Below are 15,311 nucleotides of genomic sequence, written 5' to 3'. Positions count from 1 at the left end.
ACCAGGTTATGCCCCCTACTGGCCCTGGATGGGAATTGCAGTAGTCCCAGCATCCTCCCAGATCAGGACCTGAGAGAAGCCTCGAGTAGATCTGCTTCTGGACCAGCGGGCCAGGGGTTGAGGTGGAGGCAACCACAAAACTGCTAAATAGAGGGGAAAATACGGACAAAAATAACTCCTTTTCAAAATAAGCCTGCACACCAATATCCCAAACCATATGCAAAAAAACTTTTTTTAGAAAGATAACCAACCTGTAGAACAGGCTAAGACAGAAATCGGAATAAGTGTGTTAAGGATGCTCAAAGAGATAACTGAAGGAATAATGCCCATAAAAATAAGCGAAGGTGGGACCTTAGAATGAGGAACAATTGTGTCTAGTTTAATTTTCCTTATGTATTTTCCTACTGAAGTCAAATGTTCGCTGAAATTTGACATTTTCCTCAGGCCCCAAGTTGAGAGCCAGTTTTTTGTGCTCAGGTTTCTTCCCCCGTCAGCCCCCAGAGAAGAGCAGCTGCTCTGAGCGCTGGCCAGGACGTCAGTGTGGTGTGTGCAGCCGCCGAAACGGGCTGGTGTGATGAGCCTGGCCCACACCCTGGCACCCACACCTCTGCCTGTCACTGCTGGACTCTTTTTGGTCCCATGATTCTCTCAATTCTAAAAGCCAAACTCAAATCGCTAGAATGTAGGTACCCAGGTAACTGGCATTTTCTTCCCTTTATTTAACGTGAGAGAACATGGACGCTTAGGTTTGATCAAAGCCTAATACGGTGTCCACCCAACTAAATCACAACCCTGGAGCGAACAGAAAACCAGTATGTCTTTATATATTTTACTTTCTTAAATGGCAGGTCTTCTGGAGAAGAGGAGATCCTTTTGGGTACTTATAAAAATTGACCCCTCAAGTTACATAGCCTCAGGCTGATGAATGAGGATGCTCTATTGTTCCATGCACTAACTTTGCTTTCTTCAGATTGGCTACCAGCAGGTGGTCCTAAGCTTAGATCGTGCCACCGATAGCAATTGAGTAAGGGAACATTAAATTACTAATACCTACTCTTTTTCTTAGTAAATTTCGGCTGACGTTAAATATTTGTCTCTGCTTCATCCAAGAAGATTACAATCCTATTAACCTTCAAAGTGTTGCCTGATTATAATCTGAGCGTCTTAACTACTCTAAACGGTAAACTTACTTGTATTTCCCACTCCTCGCCCACAGTTAGCACAAAGCCTTGGAGTAAAAAAAGCATTTTAAATTTCAACTTCATCTATTTAGAGGGGATATTAATCTGACTGGTTTCACTGTTAAATCAATGAGAGCTCAAGAGAGTCCTACAATTTAAATTCCATTTACCAACTGATGTACGGGGTGTTCCACTTAGCATCTGACCTGCCACAAATTTAGTTGACAGATAAATAGATCATGGTATGTAAATTGCTTATGTGATAGCTATTTTCTTCCCATTAAGCCCCTTTGATATAACATGCAGCAAAATTGCCTTAAGGTCTCAGTTGTAGAAGGTCATTGTTTTGTGTTCCTCTTTTCTTTCACAGGATAGAATTCATATGGAGCAAGGAACACTCAACATAACAATAGTGAACCTCTCAGATGCTGGCATGTATCAGTGTGTGGCAGAAAATAAACATGGAGTTATCTTTTCCAGCGCAGAGCTTAGTGTTATAGGTGAGTCTTTATACTGGAAAGAAAAAAAGTAAAAACTCTTAGAATCACTAAACTACCATGTCCTCTGCCAAACATAAACGTTCAATCCAAGAAAAGGGGGTGAAGAAATCTTTAGACCAAAGATATCACTCGAGAAACAAGGAATGCATTCTGCAAGCAATAAGAAGAGACCACTTTCTAAATCAGCTTCTCCTGATGTTTACAATGGGTGACGCAGTTCCCTTGGCGCTCATTTTTATTCCTCTATCAACCCCTCTTCTAAATTGAGTGACGTTTATGAAATGCTTTGGCGTCTGTTGCTATCACTCTGATTGGGCTTGGAGAGAGGAAGAGCGGACTTGGTGTGGAAAGGTGTATTTGAACAGCCAGCAAAGTGCATCTTGTTCTTTCACCTCTGAATTTTCCAGGCTATGCCCTGATGTTCTGCCCCTCCAGCTCCATTTTTCACCATGTGCCCCTTTCCTTCTGCTCTTCAGCAATGCTGAGCTTTCTGTGCTGCATGTTCACCACCCTCCCTTCCTCCACAGGGCACTTGGTCCACACTGTTTCCTCTGCCTAGAGTGCTTTTCTGTCTCCTCTTCATATATCATGCTACTGTTGCATTTTACATTTGCTTATGTGATTTTTCTGTCTTTTTCTCTAATTGGCCTATAACTTCCCCATGATGTCCTGGACCATATTTTGTTTAACTCATCATTTAATCCTCAGGACTTAATACAATGTTGAAGCACAAAGTATGTGCTCAATAAATAATGAATGAATGAATGTAAGGATGAACGACTGTACTAAGTGATGAAGGAGTTGAGAGACTGTTAAAAAATGAATTAATGAGTTAAGTAAATCATTGAAAACACAAGTTAAGTGATTTAACAAACCTATGGACATTAAAAAAAAACAAAACAAAACAAGGAAACAAGAACTCCAGGCCATCAACTTGCATTTGTCTTGTAGAAAAATCTTGACTCTGACTTCAGAATTTATCTTAAATATCTAAGCAGCAGTTCTTCTTAGTGAGAACATAATAGAAAGATTATAAATAAGAGAAAGGCAGCACACAAAGGGAGCTGATTCCATAAGCCCTGATAATTTTCCCAGATTCAGAGACCTGACTTGCCCTTCTGTAAAGCACTCCTTGGTGCCTGGACTGTAGATCTGACGTGCATAAGTAGTTGCTGCTGAATTGAATGTCCTTCCACCCTCTGCAAGGTAAAAACGGATGGAAAAGCTTCCATAATTGTTGTTCTCACCAAATTCTTTACTTGAACCAACATCCCATCAAAGACAAGAATTTGTGAGCGTTCACGAGGCTGCAGTCCTTCTCAAAGGGGCCTCGGAGAATTCTTTTCTCCCGGAGTCATCATCACCTTGGCTTGGCCTGCTGTAAGGATGACCTAAACACACATATCTCCCACCCTATAAATATTGAGAACAGTAATTCCAGCTTCCTCCAGGACAAGTACAATGATCCCACCATGGCCAAATGGGCTCTGATTATTGGTAGTTAGAGCCGATTCTTGTGGAGCGCAGTTCACGAAGGTAGATTGCTTCGGATGTTCTGCAGAAAGAAGTGTGTTCTCTGTTTAACACTATGTCAGCTGGTTAGCAGAACAGCTAAAACTGAGGGTGTGTGGCCTTAGAAATGAATCACATAGTCCTGAAACCTTCTAAGTGAGTGCTGGCCAATTGCTAAGTCTGGGGACGCCGTGATAATTTTAAAAGATTTTGTAGGTCCCTTAGTTAAAATGAAAAAATTTGACAGTAACAGATGACTGGAAATCATGGGACATAGTCATGGGATAAAGATAGAGGATGACTAAAGTCCCAAAAGCAGAGCCCAAAGTGAGAAAGGCTGGTAAATGATTTTTATCAAGAACACGTACCCACAGCTGAAAATAACAGTATGTAGAGATGTGTATGTGTGTATACATCCATCTCTATATATCCATATCTATATATGTATGTTATGATTTACATTTATATATCCCAAGATCCTCACCAGATCCTTTCCCTTCCCCCTTCCCAGGGTTCAAGGCCTGTGAGGTGGTAATCACTGCTTCAACTCTTACATTCAGGGGTTTATTTCAAATCATTTCCAGTTGGAACTAATTCCAAATGAATTCTTGATCTGAGTCCTTTCTTAAGTCCCTTGAGATCAGCAAGCAAGATCAGTAAAGATAAGATAAAAATGCCTGAGAGGTTATTTAACGCCCGATTTCAACCTTGTTGAGTACGAGAAGGGTAAGGCATGTCAGTAAATGATACAGGCCAAGCAAGTGGTGAAAATAGTAAGTCTTCCAGAAATTCAGGAAAGAGTTTAGCTAATGGACTAGGCTAGTCAGGTGAGCTTTGAAAAATAATTTTTGTACAGGCAAAAAAAAAAAAAAGAAAGAAAAGGACCAGGAATATTGCAGAATAGAGTGAAATGGCCTGAACAAAGGTTCAAAGTTATAAAACATCTGGATAGTTTCTCGCCCATAGAGAATCCTGAATGTTTTTCAGAATTTTTGATTCAAATACATAAAGCGTACAGGCAAACTTTAAACTTGAAAGAGAAAGATGGAAAAATTAATTAACGGCCAATTTTAGAGGATCTTAAACAACAAGTTTAGAAGCTCCCTCTTTAATATCCCATTTTTCCTGCCCCCCCCCAAAAAAAATCATGCTAGTATATTCCAAGTGACTTGAAGGGCAGTTAAGTATTGAATGGGTGAATCCTAGAGTCCATCTGAAGTGAAGGAGGGAGAAGACATTTGACTATTTAAAAATAGACATAAATTAATATTGGTTAACTTGGGTAAGCTCTAATACGATTGTGTTTCACAAGTCACTTTGTTTCTTGTCGAATGGTAATAGTTTGACTCTTATGGATCAAATAACTGAGCAGTTATTACCTGTATTAGAATCTTAGAGAGGTTGAAATGAACAAAGAAACAAAATGAAAACAAGATACTTCAGTATGAGGAAGAAAAAATGGAGGTTGGTTCCAGCTATCGATCAAATTTCAGCATCCTCCAATGCTAGAGAGGAGATTCCCTTTCATGCTGGGTAATAGCTCTAAAGTCATGAATAAGAGATGGTTAGGAAGCATATATTTAATAGGCTTTTCCCTTGGTCTTGTTTTATGTGTTCTGTCTGGGTATTTCATGTATATGTAACGTATCTATAATTAATGGATTGAAACTGCTAAATAATTAACCTAGGTGCTGGGTGATTTACTCACCGGGTGGGTGAATGCCATAGGGAGACTTTTACTTTGAGGTCAGTGTATTAGAGTTGGCCTGGTTAGGAGTACATCAAATAGAAATGTCCTTGTTTGTGACTGACCTATTGCAATTGATAGTTTATTATTCCTCAAGGCAACTGTTCCCAGACTTTTTCTCCTGTGTTAGCCTAGGTCATGGATGAGATTCACTCATGTGACATATGCTCGTGGGCATCCCTGGGGTGCTACACAATTCCCTGGGTCATACCATCATCGCATCTCCCTCTCCACTTATGAAGGCATGTTGGAGTTAGAGTGAATAGACTCTTATAATCGTGAGGAAATTTGAGTCTTTTATAAAAAATATAATTAAAAAAACCCAAACTAGTATTTTATTGATTTAAAAGTAACTTTTCTAATGAAATATTTCTATTCATGTTTAATGTTTGTGTCTACTTAGGTAGATGATCATATTGGTTCTAGGGAATGCTGACTGAATTGCTAAACTTGAGATGTTCTGTGCTGCTCCGACAGAATACTAATGTCATTCTGTATATATCGTGTGGTAAAGAAAGAGGATGCCTAAGCCCTCAAAAGCAGAGGCAGGGATTCAGGTACCTATGAGTCACTGCAGGAGTGTCCTCTGGGAAAAACCTGGAAGAGAAAGCAAGCTAGGGAGACGATGGAGGGCAGCTGAGCAGGGACAGGGTCTCAGATGAAGTCTCGCCTATATCGCATCCTGGAGGGGGATTTCTAGAGTATAAACTGCATCTCAGAGCTATTCCCACCTTAGGCAAGGAGGCTGGCCTTTTAAAAAAATCTCCGTATCAGTTATTCATTGGACTGCCCTTTAGGTGGTGGTAGCAATGGCAGGGCAGATGGAGCAAAACCTCCCAGTCAATTTCCCAGAGAAGGGGAGACAGCTGGAGATGTTAGACAACCAATGCTCGCAGCAGCTGGGGCCAGAAAAAAGAGTCTGAGTGAGGGTACCAATAATTCTGTACAGAAGACAAGTGATTTGCTAGAGCAAGATGCTTGGGTACTGGGTCCAGTTTACCTGGGTCATAACCAGCAGTGTCACTAGAGTACCTTTGATTTTGAAATGAGATGAACTATCTCAAAGAGCAAGTGGGTGTCTTCACATTCAAGTGGTCTTGAATGTGACCTGAGTTTGCCAAGACTGTGTAAGGGATAGAAGTAGCTTCACCCTGAGGAGTTTCCGTCTGATGGTTCAGGACCGTGGGGATTCTCCTGGCCCATGTGGTGGAGAACATCAGACCCTGGCAGGACATTCCAATGCCATTAAGGAACTGATGGTCCAATTAAAGTGAGGTGCAGCCTTGAGCAATTATCTGGTTAATTTGGCATTTGTCCAAATGATTGGCTCACAAATTAGAAAAACATTAAGGCTAAACTGAAAGTTATTTCACAGGGACTTCCACAAGGGCTCATCTGCATCTGATTTCTCAACTGCCTCGTTGAGCCAGATTACAAAATAATCAAATATACTGATTTGCATCCAATGCTGAGTGGGATCAGCATCCAATGAGAGGACGGACGCCTATCTTACCCAAATGTCATCTAGGCAGGAGCTTTGCATAACGCGTCCTGAAAAGGGGAAGCTATGCACTTGGATCTCAAATGCAAATTTGGTATCTTTTAACAAGTTGCTAAGCCTACATTTATCAGTAAAATGAGGGTGCTACTCCTCATTGCCAAAACTAAAAGAGATCACATGTGAAAACTTCTTGCAAATCTAAAAGTGTAGCAGTATAGTAAGATGTGTTTTGTTTGTTTTTCACTAGTATCCATACCAAAAGCTTATAATGTAGACAGCTGCACAATCACCAGAAAACCCCATGGCAGTGGTTCTCAAATTGTGCTGCATATGACAGTCATCTAGGGAGTTCTTTAAGAGCCCAATACTCTACCATCCTCCCTACCAACTAATTCAATCCCTGGGCCTGGGACCCCAGGACCCTTTATTCCTTAAAGCCGCCCAGGTGTGATTCCAATGGACAGCACAGTTTGGGAACTTACTGCTGTAATCGATTAGATCAGAAGGTAATTAAGTTTTCCCATGGTATTGATTCTCAAACTTTACCACACCATCAGAATCACTTGGAGGACTTGTTAAAACACAGATTGCTGAGCGCTACCTCCAGAGTTTCTGACACAGTAGTTCTGGGGTGATGCCTGAGGATGTGTATTTCTAACAAGTTCCCAGGTGATGTCGATGCTGCCGGTCCAACGCTGCCCTTGGGAAACCACGATCCTAAAATAGGAAATCTAGCCTGAACAGAGGTTTGTTGTTGTTGTTGTCTGTTTGTTTAAGTTGAATATGGTCTACCTGGCAAACCTTCTGATTTAAATCAGGACTCTGAAACTGAAGTCCTTCTGCAGAAGAGAAATATCAAGCATCAGAGCTTCCAACCATGTCTTAAATGCCCCATTTTACCAAGATGGTGAGTTAGAATTAGGCCCACAGAGTGACTTTGGCTGCCATGTGAGGATTATACTTAGATGTTCTTGGCGTCTCCCTTCGGTGGCTTAAAGCCAACTGAAGGGAGACTTTGAAATCTGAAGGATAAATATTATGACAGTTCCTTATGTCATTTCCCCAAAAGAAATGCCTTCAGTGAGTTAGAGTTTAAAATATAACTCAGGAACACAGCCCGAGGCATCACTGAGTCTTAATCCCATGTACTGTTGGCCCACTGTATCTGCAAATTCAGTGTTGTTGGATTCAACCAACTGTAGATTTCGGAAGCGATGGGTACTGAGGGCCGGATGTACCTATCCTTCCACCGAAGTCTGAGTTTTCTGTAAAAGTGCTATGAAGGCATTATCCATTCCAAAGTCCTTAGTCCTTTCCATAAAGGGATTTCCAATAAATTGTTAAGGTGTAGAATCAGGAGGAAAGTTTGTCTTCTAAAAAATTATATGGTTTGGTTTTTTGTTTTTGTTTGTTTTTTATTAGTTAGAAAGAAATATATTCTTTTTCCCTCTGCCCGTCACGTTGACTTGTCTGTTTTGGCTTCAGAGTAGCTCACTTTATTGTACTAAGTCTAGTAAGATAGTTTCCTACCTTTCCTATATTTGACATCAGCCATATTTTAAATGTATTTATTACTTTATGTCTTTTATCATTATCTGCTGCAAGTCTCTGTGATTTACTGAATAAATAAATAAATGAAATATTTTTTCTCTCCACTACTTTCTGGCAGCACATTGATCCTCTTTTAGTAGCCTGACCCAGGGAGTGTTAGAATTGGTGTTCACAAAGATTTAGCAGTGAGTTTCCAACCTTGATGCATTTTTAAACTACTTGGGGGTCTTGTTAAATTCAGATTCTGATTTCAGATCTGGGGTGGGGCCTGAGAGTCTGCATTTTTAACAAGCTCCCAGGTGATCACCAATGCTTCTGCTCTGAGGATCACTGTTTTAGTGGCAAAAATAGTAAAATTTAAATTCTCAGGTCCCCTTTCATGGTGGGTAGAGTTGAGGAGGACCTCCAAGTGATTCTTATGATCAGTTAAATTTAGGTGCCCCATCTAAGGTCTGCTCTATAGAATGCTTTGTTATCCAATCTTAAGCCATCCCAGCGGAGTAGCTAACTTGTAAAAGCAAGTAGGAGTTGGAGGGAGGAATAATGATTTGTTGGTATAACCACTCTACTTCCAATTAATCCATGCTTCCATGATTGAACCTAGTATTGACAAAAGCTCTATTAATCACGTGAGACAATTTCTTCTAGAAACAGAGCGTTTGTACCAACAACATTCCAGCTTTTTTTTTCCCAACATGAACAGACATTGGCTCTTCTAGGCTCCTGAAGAAATTCATTTGTACTTAGTATGAGGCACATTGCTTTTAATAAAGCCTTTTGAATGTGGTTGAGAATAAGCATAGTGCAGAGGCAAAAAAAAAAAAGCAACAAACAAAAAAACAAAGCAAAAAACTCCTTCACTTAAGTGCCTTATTGAAGGAACATGATAAGCAAGAGATCAGTCACTGCTGGGCTGTATAAACATCGCTTGTCCACATTGCAGTATGTTTCTCTTGAGCCCGCTTGTCTAGGTCAGGGCACATGTAGCTGAAGCCCTTAAAACTGCTGTGTTATTGTCACTCACGAAGTGTCAGGATACAGATTCTTTAAACAGAGTGAACCAATCAAAGGAATTGGAAGGGAACTGAAGTTCCCATCTTCTCACCACTGGGTTGTCTGGGAGAACCCGGGAGGAAAGGGGAGACAGTCGTGTGTTGCCTCAGAGAAAGGCCCAAATGTGGGGAAAGCTGAACTCCCAGGGCCCACTTGCCCTGTACCCTTCTCCTAAGTATGTGCTTTAGGGAAGCAGGGAAAGGATATTATGTGCCGGAGCTAGTTCATATTGGCAGGAGCTGAGTTGGTATATCCTTCTCAGTTCAGCGTTCAATGACTTCTTGTTTGTAGCCTGAACTCAGCCCTAATGGGAGTATTTAGACCACAGAAATTGGCAAGCACCGAAAACCAAATTCTTTGGTGTTTTGTTTTGCTTGGAGAGCCAGTTGTTAAACATCTACCATCACACCAGTACACGTGGTGTGAGAATACAGCCAGCACTCTGCATCCGCCAGTTATGGGGAGCTGGCTGTATTCCTTGCACTATGCTATTCGAATGAGGGACTATAGTATCTGTGGATTTTGGTATCTTCAGGGTCCTGGAGCCAATCTCCCTGTGGATAGCAGATGCCAAGGGACAACCGTATCAACAGCCCAGATTGTTTCTTGGGTAATTCTGCTTCATTTGACTGACGTCCAGAGAGGACAGAGTGTCCTGTACACAAGCCAGGAAGTTCAAGAAGCCATTTACAACCCCACTTGGATAAAAGAAAGGGTTGTGATATCCAGCCAAAGCATCATGAGAAGGGAATTTCCTGTTTGGAACTTAATTCCTGAGTTTTCTCCTACAACACACATTAATTCAGCACATACTGATCGAACATCTACCTTGTACCAAGGACTGTGCTAAGTCCAAGATCCATAATTCATAGTCTCTGCCTTCAAGGAACCGATGAGCTAATAATTGCTAATTGCAAGTACTACCGTTTCTTAACCACTGGAATTCCAGAATTCTCACAGTCTAATTACCCTCTTCTGTTAAGTCAACAAATAGAGGCTTCCCTGCTGGTGCAGTGGTTAAGAATCCGCCTGCCAATGCAGGGGACACAGGTTCATGGCCTGGTCTGGGAGGATCCCACATGCTGCGCAGCAACTAAGCCCACGCGTCACAACTACTGAGCCCGCGTGCCTAGAGCCCGTGCTCCGCAACGAGAAGCCACCGCAATGAGAAGCCTGCGCACCACAATGAAGAGTAGCCCCTGCTCACCGCAACTGGAGAAAAAAGCCCGTGCGCGGCAACAGACCCAACACAGCCAAAAAAATTTTTTAAAAAATAAATAAAATTCAACAAAGATTTTGATCTCATGACAAAGTTACTCGTAATCAAATGTGACATTGTACTGCCATACACTACTTGTTTAACCAAGGACACAAATGTGTGTGAGTGTTTAGGACATTGTGCCAAGTGTAATGGAATGTCACTAACTTGGACTGATATAGCAAGGTCAAGTGCTTCCAGATATTTAAAAACACATACTGTCTTATGATCGTCATACAGATAGGGTAGCTCAAGGGAGGTTAATAGGGGTTTAGCAGCTAAAGCTTTTAAAACATGTAAGAATGATTTTCAATCAACATGTTAATTATTGTATAAGAAATGACGTTCTAAAATGGCTTTAAAATCTTTTTCTTTGAATAAGAAAGATTCCACCTATGTCTACACAATTGATTTTTGGCTTTCAAACCTTTATAAAAAGAAAAAAGGGCTAATCTGCATCCTACTTGTTGACAGAGAAAGTGTTGAAAGATCCTGAAATGGTTCCTGTGCTTAAAAGCATTTGTCAGTTATCACAGTGCCTGAAATGCCAACAGTAAAGATGAATTTCTCGTCCATACCAGGATGGGTAAGATATAAGATATGACTACTCAGCAATAGAAAGGAACTCACCTAGCAACCTGGGTGGATCTCAAGAGCATTATGCTGACTGAAAAAAAGAAATCCCATAAGATCATATAATGTATGATTTTATATATACATATATATATTTTTTTTTCTCAAAACTATAGAGTTGCAGAACAGATTGGTAGATTCTAGGCATAGGGAGGACAAACAAGAGGGTGTTGGATGTGCCTCTAAAAGGGTAGCCTGAGAGAGATCTTTGTGGTGATGGAAGCGTTCTGTATCTTTATTTCAGTGAAAGGTACAAACATCGAAGTATTTCATAAAATAGCATAGAACTCTACACCCTGTGCCCATGATCAGTTTTCTTGTTTTGATGTTGTACTATGCTCACATAAGCTGTAACCACTGAGAGAAACTCAGTGAAGGATACACAGGACCTCTCTGTACTATCTTTGCAACTTCCTATGAATCTATAATTATTTCAAAATAAAAAGTTTTTTTTTTCAAACAAAACTATATTTCTTTAAGCTTTTCAGCTTAAAATGCTCTAAAAATGGTGGTGGTGATAGTAGTAATAGCAGAGGGGAAGAGTTGGTATAAAGGACTTACTCTGGGAAAATATTGAACTAAGTACTTTATGTACAGTACATGTATTTTATTTAATCTGCAAAGCAACCTTGTGACTGTAAATGTTATTTGTTTGGTTTTATAATAACTTTCCCGAAAGAGCAGGAGCCCATAAACAAGAGGTACCATGGTAGGAGGAGCCCTGGGGAAACGGGACATTCAGTGAATGAGACCAAAACCAGCAGGGCAGACTATTAGAGACTTAGAAGGAACACATTATGTTGATGTTAGAACAGAAAACTCTTACTTCAGCATTTCTTGACAGTCTTGTGAATATCATCCCAAGTCACAGAGGCTGATTTTGCATCAGCCATTCTGAAATGATGGATCCAGAAAGAAGAATATTTCCAGTATGGCCAGCTTTCTAGTTACCTACCCAGCAACCAGGAGAGGTTTGGGGTTTTAGTATCTGATACCAGCACTATCTCTTCAGTGGTGGAAATACTTGAATGAATATATGTACTCTGGGTTTATTTTTATGGAGTGATGAGGTAATAAAGATAATAAATAAAAGTTAAAATAATATGAAATTCTGAACTTCTAAAAGAGCCATCCTTAATAGTCTCCATCAACTGGCAGTGTTCCCAGTGTTGTGTCTACAGACTATGACAGAACAGGCACACATAATTATCCTTTCCCCTTCAATAATAGAGTAACACATCACACCCATCTATTTCCCAGATGGGACTGCCACTGCACATCCCATTAAGGAGTTATCATTCTTACTATCTCTCTTGAGAAATGATCCTAAGGCACAACTTCAGTTTTCAAGGGTTCTGTTGGCCCCTTAAAATACCCTTGATATGTGACCAAGAGCCATTTAATTAAGTAAAAACAAACAGTTGAGAATCGCATAGAAGGCTTCTCTCAGCCGGATGATGCTTCTCCTAGGTAATGTAATGTTAATGAATTAAAGATCATTGATAAATAATAAAAAGTTGATTTTCCACAGGGAAGAGGTGGCTTATTCCAACACTGGGTGAGCAGTGCCCCCTAGTTGTCCGTGTAAAAAATAATTGTCCTCGAAGTGTATTAGATTTAGCAAAAGAGGATCTCCCAGGATTGGTGCTACTCTCGGACTCAAGTGGGTAATTGGACAATTGGTTTTATCTTTTCTGAACTACTAGGAACCCACTGAAATCTCACCTTCAAAGTGCACTCACTTTTTCCAGTGCCAGCAAAGGTTGGATTCTAACAGTGCCCTATTGGGACCTTACCAATAACTTAAAACCTGATTCTCTGTGAATGTCAAATTAACAGGGTCCTTTTACTTTGCCTTCAAGCTCTCCTCTCCTGATTACTAACTCTCCTGGTTAGTAATCAGAATAAATATAAGGTACAGACATGAAAGAGCGTCATCCCACAAGCTTTAGGGTATCTCAGGTGTGAAAGATGGTCACAAAATGACAGAGTATTAAGACACCATTAATGGATCAAGTACTCAAAAACAGATGAAGGTCTAACAATTTTGCCCTAGGAAGCATTGCAGCTTATGGTGGCAACTGATAGATTTGCAGAGTTTGGTAACACTAGAAATAAATTAAGCAAACGAAGTAGACAAAGAGAAAAGATTTAAATTTATAATTCCATTTTTATTAGTGAAAGACATTCAAAGGCAGTCTTATCTCTAGGATATCCAAAAGATAATATGCACATACATAGTACAGTACAAATTCTTTTGACACTGGAATGTGTGTTTTCTGCCTTCTGTGTGGCTGATATCATGCTATTTCAAAGCGTAAACGCAATACATAGTTTTTTGACAAATACACCCATGTGTTGTGCATGGTTTGATTTATGTAACTCATTTCAAATGCAACTGCAGAATTCCTGTTGAACAGATGAAAAATGTCTGCCTAAAGTGATAAAAATGTGTGTAGAAAGATATAGTTTTAAGAAGGGATTTTTGTATGTTACAGATTTGTACCTTTATTTCACACAATACCCTTTTTTAAAATGTTCTAGAAACTTGATTTTTTTTTTTTTTTTTACATTAATGTGTCAGTTCAGGTGTTTCCATAAGATGGGAGTGAGTCTATTCTGCTACAAGAACCTTTCTGTGGGACTTCCCTGGCGATCCAGTGGTTAAGACTCTGTGCTTCCACTGCAGGGGGCACAGATTCCATCCCTGGTCAGGGAACTAAGATCCCACATGCCATGCGGTGAGGCCAAAAAGAAAAAGAAAAAGTAACTTTTCTGTGTTGAAAATTAGCATGTGTGGGAGTGGCAAATGAGGTCAGTATAGCAGATGCCGGCTTTGTGTATGTCACTAGTTCCAGCCACCGAGAACAAGGCCCACTAACTCAAGTCAACACAGCTAGCCAAGGCGGAAAGCACATTGACCGTGGCTCCCATTCAGCCCACATTTTCCTCTTGACTGAGTTTGGTCACATACTCTAACATAGCGATGTTCAGAGCGTGGTTCTCTTCTGCACTTTGTACTTGTTTTATACTTTACCAATCTCAACTCTTCTCTCTTCCAGCTCCCTTGTTTCATCAAGCTGTCTTCACACACACACCACACACACACACACACACACACACACACACTGAAGTCCTGTATTTTTTGTAGTATTTATCTATTAGGGATTTAATCTGTCTTTTCAGTCATGCTAACATATTTACTAGAATGATTATTGTTTTTGTTAGTATTCCTGTTACATAAATATTGAGTATGTCTGTCCTGACCTTATCTTTTTCAGAACCCTATAATTTTTATTATGTGATTTTGCAGATCATACAAGGAATGCATCTATCTAATTATAGCAAAAACATTTGTACTTGCACTCTACTTATTAATTTCATTTATCATTATGGAATTACTCTTTGAATTATAGATTCCCCTCATGAATCCAAGGAGCACAGATTGAAGTATCAATTGCCTGCTAGATTCATTTATTTACTTTAATCTTCACGTAGTAAAACCAGCCCCATGTGTACATTGCATCACCCCAGTAAAAAGTAACCTTTCCATCTTTCTTTCTTTCTAGACACTGAAAGTATTTCCATGACAAAAGCACTTAATAAAGGTTTACCTTGCTTCTGCTGAAGCCTGCTTTTATTTTTTTAAATCACCAGCTTACAGTTTGGGTACGTTTAAAAAAACTGACCCCCGTCCTCCCCACCTACATACATGCACACTCACTACCTGTCCTCTTTCAAGTAATTTGTGGTTAGCATTTAAATTTCACATTCAGCATGGTACTAAATCTTAAATTCCATCAGGTCAAATGGCAGTGAGTTTGGGATTTTAAATATGATAAAATTAAGATTCCAGGAGATGAATCTGTGCTCACAACATATCCTAAAACATGTTAATTCAACTAATGCAGAAGAAAATAGAGATTTTTCAGAAAGGCCCCTTCTATATTTCTGTAAGGATACAGATGTAGATCTTTTGTTTTAGTAAAGAAAGAATTATTTAATGTTACATCCCCATAACTACATATTTGGTGTCAACATGAATGAATTTTTAGAATACTGGTAGTGAGGATAGAATCGAGTTTTGTAAGAGTAAGTCACAATTTATCCAGCAAGAACCAAGCACTGCATTGGGCAGTAGTAGTGGAAAGCTGAACAAAGTCGTTGATTTTAAGGAGAAGCTTTACAGATGGTGATGCTATAGACATTCCAGCACATCTTCTGATGGAGACATGCACAGAGTGCTATGGAAAAGAGCAGAGGTGGTAACTGTCAATGAAGGGAAGGTTTAGTCTACACAATCAGAAAAATACCTTATGGGTTTTTGTTTTGTCTCTCCTTTTTGCTTCCCTTAAATTTTTAAATTTATCTTCAT

At 39.9% G+C, this 15,311-nt stretch overlaps 1 protein-coding gene across 8 annotated transcripts in view; it reads left to right on the top strand.

The window, feature by feature from the left end:
* CNTN4 (contactin 4) overlaps positions 1–15,311 on the top strand; it is a 973,761-nt gene that overhangs the window by 815,258 nt on the left and 143,192 nt on the right. For all 8 annotated transcript variants that reach the window (XM_060307736.1, XM_060307734.1, XM_060307732.1 and 5 more), the window contains one exon: positions 1,552–1,681. In XM_060307736.1, the coding sequence (XP_060163719.1) occupies positions 1,552–1,681 (130 nt within the window). The remainder of the gene's footprint in view (positions 1–1,551; positions 1,682–15,311) is intronic.

The sequence above is a fragment of the Globicephala melas genome, chromosome 11 (genome assembly GCF_963455315.2).
Source record: "Globicephala melas chromosome 11, mGloMel1.2, whole genome shotgun sequence".
Classification (NCBI taxonomy): Eukaryota; Metazoa; Chordata; class Mammalia; order Artiodactyla; family Delphinidae; genus Globicephala; species Globicephala melas.
Note: the sequence above shows the minus strand (reverse complement) of the source record. Positions and strands in the feature narration are given on the sequence as shown.